General features: G+C 43.6%; 1 protein-coding gene across 3 annotated transcripts in view; it reads left to right on the top strand.

Annotated features, from left to right (window-relative positions):
• Positions 1 to 14194, top strand: part of CUNH8orf48 (chromosome unknown C8orf48 homolog) — a 59005-nt gene that overhangs the window by 15652 nt on the left and 29159 nt on the right. For 2 of the 3 annotated variants that reach the window (XR_009724640.1, XM_061347761.1), the window contains one exon: positions 4808 to 5445. The exons of the other annotated variant lie outside the window; for it this stretch is intronic. Coding sequence is in view for 1 of the 2 variants with exons in the window: in XM_061347761.1 (XP_061203745.1) it covers positions 4808 to 4863 (56 nt within the window). In the remaining variant the exon portion in view is untranslated. Of the gene's footprint in view, positions 1 to 4807; positions 5446 to 14194 lie in introns of those variants that run through there. 3 annotated transcript variants of the gene reach the window in all.

The raw sequence follows: 14194 nt of genomic DNA, 5'->3' as shown, positions 1-14194 counted from the left end.
AAAAAGAAACATTTTCCAGCTTCTGGGCGTGGATATTCACTGCTTATTTATTCATTTATTTTGTAATAAAATAGTACTGTTTGTTCTCACATAGACTAGTGTGTATGATCCATAAATAGGTTTGTAAAATAGATCTGTAGCATGTAACAGAATCTTTTAGAATCTTCTGTGAAAATTCATCTCTTTAGTTACTTTAAGAACATTTACATCCTTCATCTTGACATTTTTAACTAGAACATTTTTTGCCTACAGAAGTAAGTTTACAGCATCACAGTATTATAGCTTGTTTAAAAATACATACAGCATTACTGGCAAGTGCAGGCAAGCTAGCTACTTGAGCAGGGCTTGTAATTCTACATGGTTCCTACTTTTTAAAACAATGAAGTATATTAATATTACATCCATCACTTTGTTAGAAAATGTGACTTAGAGATGCTACTCACAACAGAGCTGCCATTTCCCCATGACATATTACAGGCTGTGAAAATAAAAACACACCATTGTATGGTTGGTTTAAAAAGAAGTACAAGCCTAGTTTAAAAAGGGTATTAAGTTGGTAAATTGGGTTTCAGGAACACTGGAGGTCTTTAATCCACTTGCAGTTGGGATGCCACTACCACCCCATGTCACTGAACCTCACCTGAAGGAAATACTGACTTACCACCTGCAAATGCACATAGGGCTGGGTCCTGCATGCCCTCTGCATGGAGCTGCTGCTGAAGAAGTGGAAGGCTCTTCAGCTGGGAGCTTTCAGGACCAGGCTGCTACTGCTGAGTGTCTGTGACCCTGATTTACTTTAAGGCTCCGATTGGATTTCACGGTCTTCAGCCAGATGATTAGATCGGTGCAAAACAACACAACTCCACTGAGCTTTACTGAGCTGCTGTGTTGCTTTGCAGTAACCAGACCTGACCTTCTGCCTTCCACAGGCCAGTGGGTTTCTGAAAGAGTGTGAGCAACACTTCTAAATGCACTGGTTTAGTAATACAACAGAGATCAAAAATACATGATTGCCTTGGGTTTACTTTGCACAAATGAGACTATATAAATATATATATATGTATAATAAAGCTGTAGGAAATCTCCAAACTGCCAACAACTCTTATAAATGAGATAAAACAGGGATAGGTTTGCTTAGAAATGTCACAGTTGCCATTCTTTTATTATTTCCATGTTCAGGTAATGCAAGAGCATTTCATGGTGGATCCTTTGGAGTCTTTTTATGAAACAAGTCCAGATGTGCTTTGAAAAATGCTCTTTTCTTGGTCTTTCTGATACTCCTCTTGTGCTTTCTGGAGTCTTTTACCTCTCAGTTTCCACTTGTGAAAGCAGTAGGTTACTAGGGATGTTGTTAACAAAGAGAAGATGATAACCAGCACTATTACCAGTGCAATGGTGGATGAGAGGGACCCCTCTAGCTGCGTGGTTTCAGTGTCTGTTGTGGTGTTCAGGTTAGCAAAGCTTTCATAGTCTGGTGAGGCCAGAAGTGCAGGTAGAGGGACTTCTTTGAACTTGGGCCTCATTGGGATGCAGTGGTTGTTCTCCCTGGGTCAGGATTTCTGAAGAAGCAAGAACTAAAGATGCCTTGTCACCTGTGGCATCCGGGAAGCAGGTTTCTCCTCAGGATCCCTAGGCATAGATGGGGCTCAGAGGCTTTACTGGCTGATGGAGCCAAGGAGGGCAGTGGGTTTCACAGAGTTTGGAGTGCAGGTCATCTATATCCGAAGTTGTGCAAGTCAAATACGTGATGGTGTCTCTGTCATGGGGCAGGGAAGGCTGCTGTCAGCTGGCTGCAGTTTGGGGCTCTTTTTCTTGAAGAGATAACCAGAGAAAATCAATTTTCCAGTAACATTGTGATGGTAGGGCTTATCCACAGGCGTGAAAGGAAAACAAGCACTGCAACAAGTGTAGCTTATACCTTAGGGGGTTTCTTCACGGAGAGGTTTCTTCTTCCCTCAACTACTCCTCATAGAGTGAAATCAAAGGTGTATTTTCTTACTGAGGGGTAGCTTGGTTTTGCTGATGTCAGGCATTAACAAAATCAGTTGACACAGTAGCTCTCAGGTTAACGCAGGGGAGTTATTTTCCCCTCTTCTTCAATACTTGCTCTCAGGCTTGCCTTGTCTGAAGGGGGTTTGGATTTGGGTTTTTTGTCCTCGTTACACTGGAGTTCAAGAGATGTCCTCACTGGCTGTAGATCTGGAACCTGGCAAAATGACCTGGGTGAGAAAGGGCACAGTTATTGAAGAGGTGAGCTCTCCTAAAGGCAGGAAGCTGTAACCTAGAATTAAAACCCTTACTCTTTCGTAATTCTGGTAGACTTTCAAATACATCCAAATCATTTGGTTTTGGTACATGCTGTGTGTGACAAGTCCGAACAAACTTATTCATCTGAGCACTTCTGAAGTCAAGAGCTGCTCTGGAGAAGGCAAGGAGCTGGTCTTCCCTGTTCCAGATCTCACGTTACGGTTAACTGATGAGGAGCAAGGCCGCTCTGCTTTTTGCCTATTTCTGCTGCCACTCAGGACAGGAGGATTTGGCCCCAAGATATTGTACTTTGAGGAGCTATAAGCACTTTCAGAGCTATTTATTTCAAATAACAGCTTGCTCTAAACCCCCTCCACCCTACTCCCAAATGCTTTGAGGCCAAAATTAGGCTTCAGAGCTCTCGCCGCAGAGCTGTTTGCTCAGAGGTGCTCTGACAGGATGCAATTGTAATTCATCCTCTTCACAGAAATCTGTGGTTCATCCCACTCAGGCTTGCAGAGCACTGAGGGTCTCTCTTTCTAATTAACAGCATGCTCTGGTTTGTAATAAAGACTGTTTACTATAGCTTAGCATTCTGTTGGTGTTAAAAGATGTAAATGAGCAGCTCTTGCCAGTTTGGAACAATATGTTCACGTAGGCAAAAATAAATGTTAGTTTTAAAGTTGAAAAGCCAGATTTTGCTGTAGTTTAGGACAAAAGAACCTGTGCTTGCAAATCTGATTGAAAGTTCACTTCACGTAGGGAAGCAAGTGCAACATACCACATCTTTGATGAATGCCTGCATGGTGCACTACTGGCAAGTCGTATATCAGGAAGTTATGACACTAGAATATTTCAGTGCTACTTGGCTATGTATTTAACATCCTTCTCAAGAGCCTGAAGAAAAAAAAACTGCACTAAAAGAGCTTAAGGAACTGAGAAATGCCCTTCTGATTTATGGAGTAGCTAAGTGTCCACCACCCACATGAAAGTCTAGGAAGGTGGAATTGTCTCAGTGCTAATGAAAATCAAATCTTGCCATACTTGCCTGAACCTGTATCTCATCTCATCTGTATCCACAGCTATTAGATTCCTATGGGGAATAGAAAATAGAAAAGATAGAAAAATAATTAGGTATCTGGTACTGTTCCAAGAAGGTAAGTGAATGTTATTTGTAACTTCATTTCACCATCATCAGTTCAAGTATGAGTGCTTTGAAAAGCAGAACAGGAATGCTATTAAGAATTTGCAAAGTACTGCTTGTGCTTCAGCTGCATTTTGGGAGGAGGCTACTTTTATAGGCATTAAGGTGCTGTCAGCGAGTTGAGGGAAGTGATTATTCACCTTTACTGAGCAGTGGTGAGACCATGGTAGCAGTAGAGGTAAATTTCTTGGCTCATATTGCAGCATCCTACTAAGAAAGGGTTGGATCTCTGGTACTCTGCTTAGACTTTGAGATGGTTCATGTTCTTTGTAATCCTTGTATGAGGTACACGGTTGTGCACACACACAGAGAGCACACATTTCAACTTAAGTCAAGTTCCATCTGCTGAAGTTTCAATGTCAACACATTCCATGAGAAAACTTTCCATTAAACCCCCTAAAACTTCCCTTCTTGTCCATGCTCTAAGTGAATTCAAGCAGTAGAGAATAAATTATTCTTACAAGCTGTTTGGTTTGTGAGTCGTAAGTGTTCAGTGTATTTTGTTTGAGCATTATGAGCGTGCAAACTAGTGTCTCAGTGCACATTTAATCCCTACCACCATTTAATAACATAGAGGAGAAAGGGTCAGGTATTTACAAGAATAATTTGAGTGATTTTTATTCCCCCCCCTCCCCCCCCAAAAATAGTGGTTTGCTGGAGGAAACTGCATGAAAGTGTATTAGAATGTCTGTAAGCTCAATGCATACTAAACAGTCTCATGAAATAGTGATGTTTTACTTTGGTACTTACACAAGCATAGGCTACAAGTCCTTGCCTAGAGATGGACTTCGCTATCTTTCTGTTTTAGCAAGCAAATGTTCAAAGTACAGCTTCATATAAAATGGGGGGAACTAAATCTGCTCCTTGTTTTCTAATATCCTTAGGACAGGCATTGTCTTTTGTTCTTTGAGCCAAACCTCTGTGCCTCCGAGTACTCCAGCAAAGCAGAGACAAATGTGTTCTTGAGGCTTTGTGTAGCTGTTTGAGGGTGGAAAGGAAGAGCAGCTTGGAAGCAATTTGTATGAGAGGAACAAAGCAAATTACAGTAACAAAATGAGTCTCAAGTGTTAATTAATGTTGTTGGCATCTGTCAAATCTGAAGTACTGAAGAGAGAAGAGCGTTGATTTTACTGACACTCCTTTTATAAGGGCAAAACTTGCCTCTGTTTGCTAGTGATGACCTTACCAGTGTTCTATTAAAAAGCGTAATGATAATTTGCACTGAATCCTTAAAAACTAACCAACCAAACAGTCAAAATGCCTGGTGGGAGACCAGCCTTGGAGGAGGTTTTAATGGGCTCTGGTTTGTTTGGATTCTATGTGTTTGGATAACTCTGTTTTGTTTCTCTGTTTCAGATAAAGGATGCATCGAGTTTGGTGGCTGTCTGAAATCCTCAGCTTCATCAAAATGATGAAGGCCAGAAATGAGACCTAAGCTACTGCATTTGTGTTGTTTTAATAGGAAGCTGATTGTAGATAGCTGACCATTAGGCTAACTCAAACCTCCTTTGACTTCCTGATGATACTAAGACTGGTTGTTAAAACACATAAACCAGCAGTAAGTGAGAAAACATACAATACTGTTCTCAAGTGGGCACAAACCGATCTTCCCAAAGTAAGGACGACTGACCTCAAACTATGAACCTGCTCTTTGTGAAGTAGCATTAAAAAAATCTCTGATTTCAGTAGCAGGAGAATCTTTGGTTCCTATCTTTGTGTGTGTGTTGTGCTCCTCCAGACTGTGTTTTCAAGCGCTGAATTACTTCTGGTTTTTATACCATCTTAAATATATATTGGCTTTTTAATAGAGTTTCAGGCTTGCTTGCTTTCTGCTTTCAGCTTGCTTGTAAATGTTCCTGCTGCCTTTCAAATTGTCTCTTCTATTTTTATTGCATTACGGAAGAATGTGCCTCCTGCCTCTAAATTTGCATCTTTTTGATGTAGAAAGCATTTGTATGAAATGTATCCATCATGTAGCAAACCTGCTATGTAAATGCTGCTTTTCTCTTCCTCCGGAGCTAGTGTAACAAGACATCTAATACCCTTGTGCCCGAAATTGCAGGTGAAAGCCAAGGGGGAGTGAGAGCAAATGAAAGCAGGGACAAGGGGAGGGGGGAAGGAGGAAGGAATGGGAGAAGGAAAGAAGGAAGGAAAGGCTTCAGAGAGCTTGTAGTGAGATGTTTTAGCCTTGCTGCTTATTTTTCCCTGCATCTTTGATAAACTCGCATGTAAGAGCAAAGGGCCAGATTTTAGGAATGTCTTAAATATGTACATAAGTCCACCCTTGCCATTTGGGCTTTGAAAACTGCAAGGGTGAACTTACATACACCTTATGAGTTGTTGCACAACATACGTCCAGCATCTTTGAGTGCTTAAAATACTTTTGGAAATCATAAGGTTTCAGGTCTACAAAGTGTTGGTGAGCTTCCAGCTGGGATTCCTGCTTCCCAGTAGGTTCTGGAGGTATGGGCTAAAATGGTAAATGTTGGGTTGTTACAGAGCAACTCTTCAGGTATGTTTGTAGTGTCATGGGGTTTGTAGGTGTTAAACACAGTGGGCTTATCTGAGAAGTCCTAAAATCAAACCACCTCTTTATGCCACTGGTTTCTGTATTGTTCATCTCAGAACAGAAAATACACTGTTTTTTACACATAGTCATCCTTAGAAACATGTCTTGCATAAACCCCTTGTGGTTGCATCCAGTGATATAAGTGACAATGTAGAGAAAGATTTAAGCAAGTTGATTAATCTTGTAATTCAGTGTATAAAGTTCTAGCCCTGGTCTCTCAGACTGCTGAACACTGTTTTTATGCCAGTGAGCAAGAAAACTCTTGCTTTTAGCAGTTACTCTGTCTTCATTAGACCTGAGATTTTATGCCAGAAGAGAAAAAAAGTGAGTTTTAAAAGCACTTGTAATAACTCATTCCAGCATTGGTCAGATCCATAAACCAACAGAAAGTTCCTATAAAAGGAACAATATCCAGTGGGATCCTGCTTTTCCTTAGAGCTGCGGTGGGCTTGGCTAACTTGAGGGGACAGCCTGTGTATGACAAAGGTGATTTCTGAGCAGAACCTGGTACCATCTTACCTCTGCATAGGAAGGTGCTGAGCAAAACAGCTCCTGTTGATGCAGATGGAAGTTGCAGCGTGCGACTGCTCAGGCTCGTGTGGGCATGGACCATAAGTGTAACATGCTCTTTCCCTGGGCATTTAGTTGGTAGAGAACCATCACAGAGCTAATTCTGGGGTCTAAGATTTTAATTTTAGTTAAGCAGTGCCTGAAGTGGGGAGCAATTGAAGCACCAGGCCTGTTGTGTTGGAGATTTAGACTCTCTCTGAAGTTCATGTTCACCCCACTGATTTTATTGGTGACTTCTCATGATAGCAGAATGTGTTAATTTAGTATAACTGTGATTAGATAAACACTAGCAGCTTTTTTAGGTGAGATTACAGCCTTCTTGTCACTGCATGCTTTGGCAAATGCTCTCTTTCGTCTGCACAAAGCCCAAATCCTTATGGAAGATGATGGTGCCTGTTCCTGGACCAAACTACACGTAAGTTAAGTCATGTTACAGACTAAGCACTTGATGAATTTCATCCTTAAAACTGTTTCTAAACTGTACTTGTGGTAGGTATTTTAGACCTTGTCTATATGGTAGTGAGAGGGAAGTTTATCATTCTGATCAATGAAATTCTTGTATGACATTTTGAGGGTAGCTTTGAAACTGTACATTAAATGCTCCCTATAGGTGTTCTGACTGGCTGAGCCACACTGCAATAAATGTGTCAGGAAGAGACACTGAGTGTTACTCCTTTCAGTGCTCATACCTAGGGAAGGGTTTGATTCTTTTTCCCTTTTAAATCTGGGAAACAGTGCTGTATCGAAGTACTGTTATCTGAACAGCTGAACATGTATGTTCCTTCATGCTCATCACTTTGAAATAGCTTTTAAAATGCACTAAAGCCTATGTTGAAGTTGTCTTTCTCACAACAGCACGAACTAGTCCTTGTTTTGCAGAGTGGATTTTCTTGCTAAGCCATTCTTCACTTTTCCTGCTAAAGGCACAGTCTTATATCATCAGCTAAAAAATGTACCTTGTGGAATGGGGAGTCTTTTTTTCCCTTGAGAATTGTCTTTCATGCTTAACTTTTTGCTAATTCAGTTCCTACTCATTTCTTTTGCACAATATTCTCTGCTCTTCCCACACACCTTTCAAATCAGGGGTGATTACAGAGGCAGCCTCTCAATTCTTCCCTTACTCTGTATTTTAAATGTTGCTTCAACTTGCTCAGTGATTTTTATTCCCCCCTTCCCAATTTGCCTGCTTCTGGGATCAATTTATTCTGCTCCTCTGTGGTACTGGGTTCTTTGGAGTCAGAACAAGTACTTACCAGTCCAGGTACAAGTGGATGTTTAATTGTTCTCTGGAGTTATAGGATGTATGAAACCTGAAAGCTGTTCAGAGCTCAATTCAAATGAACAAACCCCAAACCTAAGAACCTTCATAAAATAAGATCTGAAGGCAACCCGTGGCCTTTCCATTCAATTCTCTTCTACATTGCGGGTGAAGGAGTGTGACTCTGGGCTAACTGGTTGTGAAAGGGAGATGAACAAATGAGATGTTTCGTATCCCCCTCCCTCTTCTCACCTCTCTCCTTTTTTTTATTCCTTCCCTACTGCTAGCAAGGAAAGGAATTACAAATGGGATGCTTGCAGCCTTTCTCTTGGATCAAAAACCTACCAGGATTGAAACTCCCGCAGGGATAACATTTTGTCTTTAAATGTGCCAAAGAGCAAAAGCCTATTTGAACATTCAGGTCTTCATCCAACTCATTTGAAAAGAAAACTCTTCTCCTTTCAGCCAGTGTGCCTATTCGTGACGAATAGTTACAGCCCAGGACTACAATATATTCCATATCATATTCACCTTTAAAACTGTGCGAGGAAAATAAGTTGTTACAGGGTGGGAGGAAGCAGGGGGCTGAGAGGGGGAGTGATGAATGTCACTTTAAATGCAGCTACTTTGTGCCATTTCTGGAATAAGAGCACGTTTCTTTTCCCACAGCATGGGCTGGAGATAGGCTCTGTGTAATTTGAGGGCTGTAGCTAAGCAGAAAGCACCTTGCTCCTCCTCACTGCCCCCCTCTCTGGTCTGAAAGCCCAGGCAGCATGTCCCTGGGGTGGGTAGAGCTTGTGTGCACTGTGGCTAAAGGAGTAGGCAAGAGGGGAGAAGGGAATAAAGATTTTAAGGATTCAGTGTGTTCTGGTCTTTTTAGCTCCAAATCACCTTCCAGATGGGAAAAGTTATGTGAAATAACTGCATTTCAGATCAGTTAATGTGTCAGAGAGCAGTGGGTTACATGACAGGCGTCTGTGCATTGCTTTAGCTGAGGCTGGCAGGGGCTGAGGGACATGCCACCATCCCCTTTGGGGTTCAGGGGCTCAGCCTGCATGCATAGGTAGTGAGACAAAGCTTGTATGTGTGTGGAGAAGTGGGTGCATGAGGAATGGCAAAGGGTGAGGGGTCACTGGAGCCCTGGTGGGGATAGAGAGGAAGATACACGTTCGGTGAGCAAAGGAGGGTGTGTTCACAGGGGTGCTTTGCACACCTTGGTGCTGTAAGAGAGGATGTTACACGTTTGTCTGTGAAGGGTGGGTGGATGCGTGCATGGAAAGCTCTTGGTACCCAAGGGAGCACGGTCGCACCTCTGACTAGAGCTGAATAAGCCCCAACGGGGGCCCCGAGTGGCCCCGGGCAAGGCTAGGGGGCAGCGGGGTGAGCAGTGCAGCCCTGGGTGCCGCTCTGCTCCGTGCCGTGCCAGCGCGCTGGTGCCGCGCCGGGCTGCGCCGTGCCAGCCCCGTGTGCCGGGTACCGCACCGCGCCGTGGTGCCCCGGCTGCGGAGGCTGGAGCAGGATGCAGCCCAGCAGGAGCAGCCCTTGCTCGGTGAGGCACCCGCCGGACCAGCAGCGCGTCTGCAGCAGGCGCTTCGCGGTGCTTGGGCTTTTTGCTGCTGCACTGTGCACCCCGCGCCAGGAAAACGAGCTGTGTTGGGAGATCAGCTCCTGGGGTAGCTTCCCTCTGAAAGGGCCACACGTGCCCCTCGCTAACGGGGAAGGGAAGGACGCTTTTCCCTGTGGCCGTTTGGAAAACCGCGACCGCTGCCCCCCTCGCACCTCCACTTTGTTTCTTAAGGAGCCTCCCGTTCCGCGCAAAGGATTCATCATAGCCATGCAGCACTCACCTCCTCCGGCCACATCTTCCAACGCTCGCTGGGCTACTTTCGGAAGGGGAGAGTGGTCAGGGGGTGGCAAGCTGGGAGCCCGTGCTGTAGCCTCACCACGGAGGTAGCTCCAGACCTTGCGATCTGACCGGTTTTGTCCCCTCCTTGGTCTTCAAACCGGAGGCAGATAGTGCTGAACAGGCGCGTTGTCGGTGCTGCAGATGCAGGGAGGTGGAAGAGCTCCACGCACCCACCACCTCAGCAGCACTCACTGATCCCAGCCAAATTCTTCAACTTTATTTAGGGGGAAGAAGAGATCACATGGGGAGCCTCACCGAACTGGGAGGAGCTTGTTAGTGCAGAATCAGGTCACTAACACAAAACCCGGGACTTAGTCACAGACAAAGATTAATGGTGTGAGCATAATCCAGGCATGAAAAACAGGCTGAGACAAAGACAAGGGTTGCTTGTGGGAATTAAGTGCTTCTGTTTTCCTCCCTTATCTGTGTAATTAAGCAGGGTGATTTCTTGCTCCTTTTATCAGGTGAGTTTTCCTAATTGAGGAAGAAATAGACTGTAAAAGAAATGCTTTCAGCTTCCAAGTGCTTCTGAGCACATCCTTCCTGGCTTTCAGTGTGGCATTTCCACAGGCTTTTTGAATGTCTTTAAACACTCCTGAAAAGCTGTCTGTCTCTGTCCTGCTGCGTTGTGTCCATTCAGTCCTACAGAGATAGATGCTACAGACCCCTTCCAAAACATGCACATGGCCACATAAGATGGTCTAGGTTGGACGAGCCCATGACTCCAGTCTTGAATTTGCATCTCAGACAAGGCAGGGGCTCATCCCTTATTGTTCCACCAGCTTAGAAATCATTGTGGAATCAAGTTTGTACAGCACCCTGTTCTAATCTCTGCCTTTCATTCATTAGCAGATGGCAAAGCTCCCACCAGGAGCACAGGTAGTACAGAAGCTGTCCCTAAGTGCGGAAGAGCTGACTGCTGCCAGGACTGCAGCAGGATCCTTATGGCTTGTCGTGTCTTTGTTTGTTTAATCAACTGCACGTTCCCAAAAACCTGTGATGGATTTAGATTATTGAGAGGCCAAGCCTCAAAAAGCAGATGCCTAAATACATACACAACTTGCGGAGGAGTGGGCCTGACTTTTATAGGTGTTAAGCAACTCTTCTTCTGCATTTCCATCTGCTTTGAAGTCACATCCCACCTTCTGCCACCTTCCCCATGGCCACGCTTTTAAAAAGAAGTCAGCTTTGAAAAGTAGGCTGTTTGGTTCTTTGCTTACAGAGGCATCCTGCCCAAAACAAGCTCCATCCTAAAACATGAGAGATGAAGAGGAAGGCAGTGATCAGGTGGATTCCCACAATGAAACTAAGAAGCCTGATGTGTCTGGTTAATACAAAACTACAGGAAAGCTTGTCTGCTGCACACCCAAAAATGACTCAAAGTGGTCATCAAGTTGTACTTGCCTACAGAGTGACTTGTCCTTCCTTCAGCTTGAGCTAGCTTAACCAGCTTTGGTAGTTAAAGGCTGAAACAGGCAAAATGTTGATTCTTGGCATCTTAATGAAGCGCCTTTGCGTTGGAGATGCCATCAGTCAGGGTATCACATCAAGAAGAGCACCTTCATGCCATTGTAGACCAGAATGTGTAAGTAGCTCTGAGTCCTTTGGTGTGCAGAGCACTTCTCTGCTGCTTATTTAGGGAGCGTAACTTTATGCTTCTTGCTTTCATTTCCCCATCCTGGGGTGCCCAGGGGTGACTGGTGCCTGTTCCACGCTCCCTGCTTCCTGGGGGTCTCCTGAAGGAGTCACGGGAGGGAAGGAGGAGCTCGAGGGGAGATGATTTGCAATTGCATTTGGTTGTTTTTTAGGGCAAATCAATGGAGTGGAAAAACCCCACTGTGTATCTTTACTACCATACAGGCATGCTGCAAACACAGCTGGAACCTGTGCCTGTGCTTTGAACTCAAAAATAGTGTGTTTCTCAGCTAGTCTTGATGAAAACCTGGCTTTTATTACCTGGAGACTGACCTTGATGTATAACTTCCATTTCAAATGTGCAGAGGCCTGGTTTTCAACAGAGATGCCATCTGTTGTTCTGCAAGGTATCTTCTTTGGTTTTATTTCTCTGAGTTGCCAGCTAGCAATGGAAGAGAAGATAACAAAGCTTAGCAAAGCTTTTGCAGGTCTAGTTAGCCCTTACTTACTTTATCACCCCCAAGTTCTTTGTTTCTGACTGTCAGAAGTTTTCTGTCTTCTGCATTTCATAAAACTTCCTTTTATATTTCTTTTTAGACACAGCTTCTCACTGAAGACTCTTATGTCAGCTTCTTAGTCAAGTATGTCAACTGAAAAAGCTATATATAATGCGTGCATCCATACATATTTATATATGTGCATACTTTTACATATGCAAAGACCTGTAATACAAACTTCTACCACTTTGCAGTAGTGCAAGGGTAGTTCTTCCTCCATTTATATTTAACTCTCCCCAGCATTTTGCCTGTGAACTCCTAAGTTAAACCAATAAGGAAATGTCTGTAAATGTTCTAATATATTTTTATGCTAAATTGAATCTTTTTTCCAAATACTTGTGCATAATCCAGCATGACTAATACCCTGCGAGCTCTCACACTATCACATTTGCCACTTCCTGCATCTTTTCTATTTCAAGGCTTGTCACCGGACAGAAACTTTTATCAAGCACTTTGAAGGTTATGGCTGTGTAAGAGAGCTGTTGACCAACTACAGGAGCAGTATTTATAAGGTACAGCTCTGTCTCCTCCAGGAAAACTCACACTTCCCAGAAAATCAGTGCTTCAAGGAGATACTTGATACCACGGCTAAGCCCACATCTCCCAGTCAGCACTGGCATACAAATGCCCAACTGCATTGCTTTCCCTAGAACTTAGACCAAAGTATCTTTGTGCTTATGACCTCCCGACAAAGAATGCTATTCCAAGTTCATGGGAGCCATTAGAAAGACCACAGCATGTGCTGACAGTAATTGAAGGGCTCAGAAGAAAAATGAACATTGGAACTCCTTGAGAAGTTCTTCAAGCTTTGAAAAATGGTCCAAAGCGCCTCTCCCAGTCTGCAGTGAAATGTTCCTTATTCATCACTGCAGAAACCTCTGATGTCCCAGTCACATTGTTGACATTTCCATTGCTGCTTCTATTTTAAATGCGATAATTAGTAATTTTTCATGCTTCCAGATTGTCCTTTCCCTTAGAAATTTCAACTACAACCAGTGACAAATGAAAGCACACCAGCTACCACTATAGCATAGCAGTGTGATACAGAGATAATAGTTTCAGGGCAGTGTTTTCTCCTACCTTCAATGCTTATGTTGTTGTCAAGGTGCTTGTCTTATGATGTAGGGGTTGAAACCAGTCCATTATGTGTAATGGGCCACCATCTCATCTTGGTGCAGTGAGAAGGGGGATATGGCTTTCCTCATTTAGAGCAGAGCAGGCATGCATTCAAAAAGCAGAGTTCCTCAGCAAGGCCAAGCCATCAAATTCCCCTTCATTTGATAAAGTTACAAATATTGATTGCAGGGAAAGAGCAGAATTTGTAGCCAAACATAATGAAATGAAACCCCCTTATGCGGAACGTTTCAGTCCTTGTGTGGTGGTGGTGTTCTCTTCAATCCTAACCAGAAGGTTTGATCTTATTAGGAAAGATAAAATTGTCTTAATAAAGCCCTCAGTTAACTGTCTATTCCTGGATGAGTGCACAGTGTAAGGATGGCTTTCCCTGATACATCTGTCAGTATCACTGACTTTAACAGAATGCAGCTTGACCATAAAACACGGAATGAGTGGTGAGACTTCAGAGGCATCACTGGTGGGAAATCGGAGTGTTCCACTCGCACTGTGCATGGGGATCTGTGAGATGGCTTCTGAAGAGCACTGCCAGCCCCCGAGTTCTTTATTCCAGAAAGAAGGCAGGCAAGAGCAGGGGTGGTTGGAGTATACAAAAGAAGTAAAACCGAGGAACTGTTAGGAACTCTGAACCAATCTCTGCTTTTTTGGGGGAGTAAAGAGGAATTTAGTGATGTTAAAAGGCATCCCAGCTAATACTGATGGAAGGAACTGCTGCTGCACGCAGTACAGTGTTATCCTGTAGGATTCATTTCTGCAAGTGTGCAGGTTGAAAGCCTTGAAGGATTTTTGTAAAGGATTTTTGTCAGTGTTCCTGTGGGAATTGTCCATCGTTATGAGCCTGCAGTTGTGAGACACACACTGCTTACACATGCAAAGAGGAAATGCCCGTTGGGGCCCATTTCCCATATTCCTTTTTCTCTCTATGTGTAGGATCATTTAAAAACATCCTTATTCAAAAGCATCTGGGACTGACCACTGTCAGAGTCCTGGGCTACACAGACATGATGTTTGATCTTGCATAGTAACTTTTGTTTTCTTCCCATGAAACAGTTCTGGTTTCATGTCTGCTGGGTGAGGAGTAAATCCTAGTTCAGAACAGTAACAGGTATCTAGA

The sequence above is a fragment of the Neopsephotus bourkii genome, unplaced genomic scaffold, assembly GCF_033783945.1.
Source record: "Neopsephotus bourkii isolate Nb327-2 ecotype Australia unplaced genomic scaffold, CSIRO-AGI_Nbou_v1 NB_324, whole genome shotgun sequence".
NCBI classification, from domain to species: Eukaryota; Metazoa; Chordata; class Aves; order Psittaciformes; family Psittacidae; genus Neopsephotus; species Neopsephotus bourkii.
This window is presented reverse-complemented; position numbering and strand designations above follow the sequence as displayed.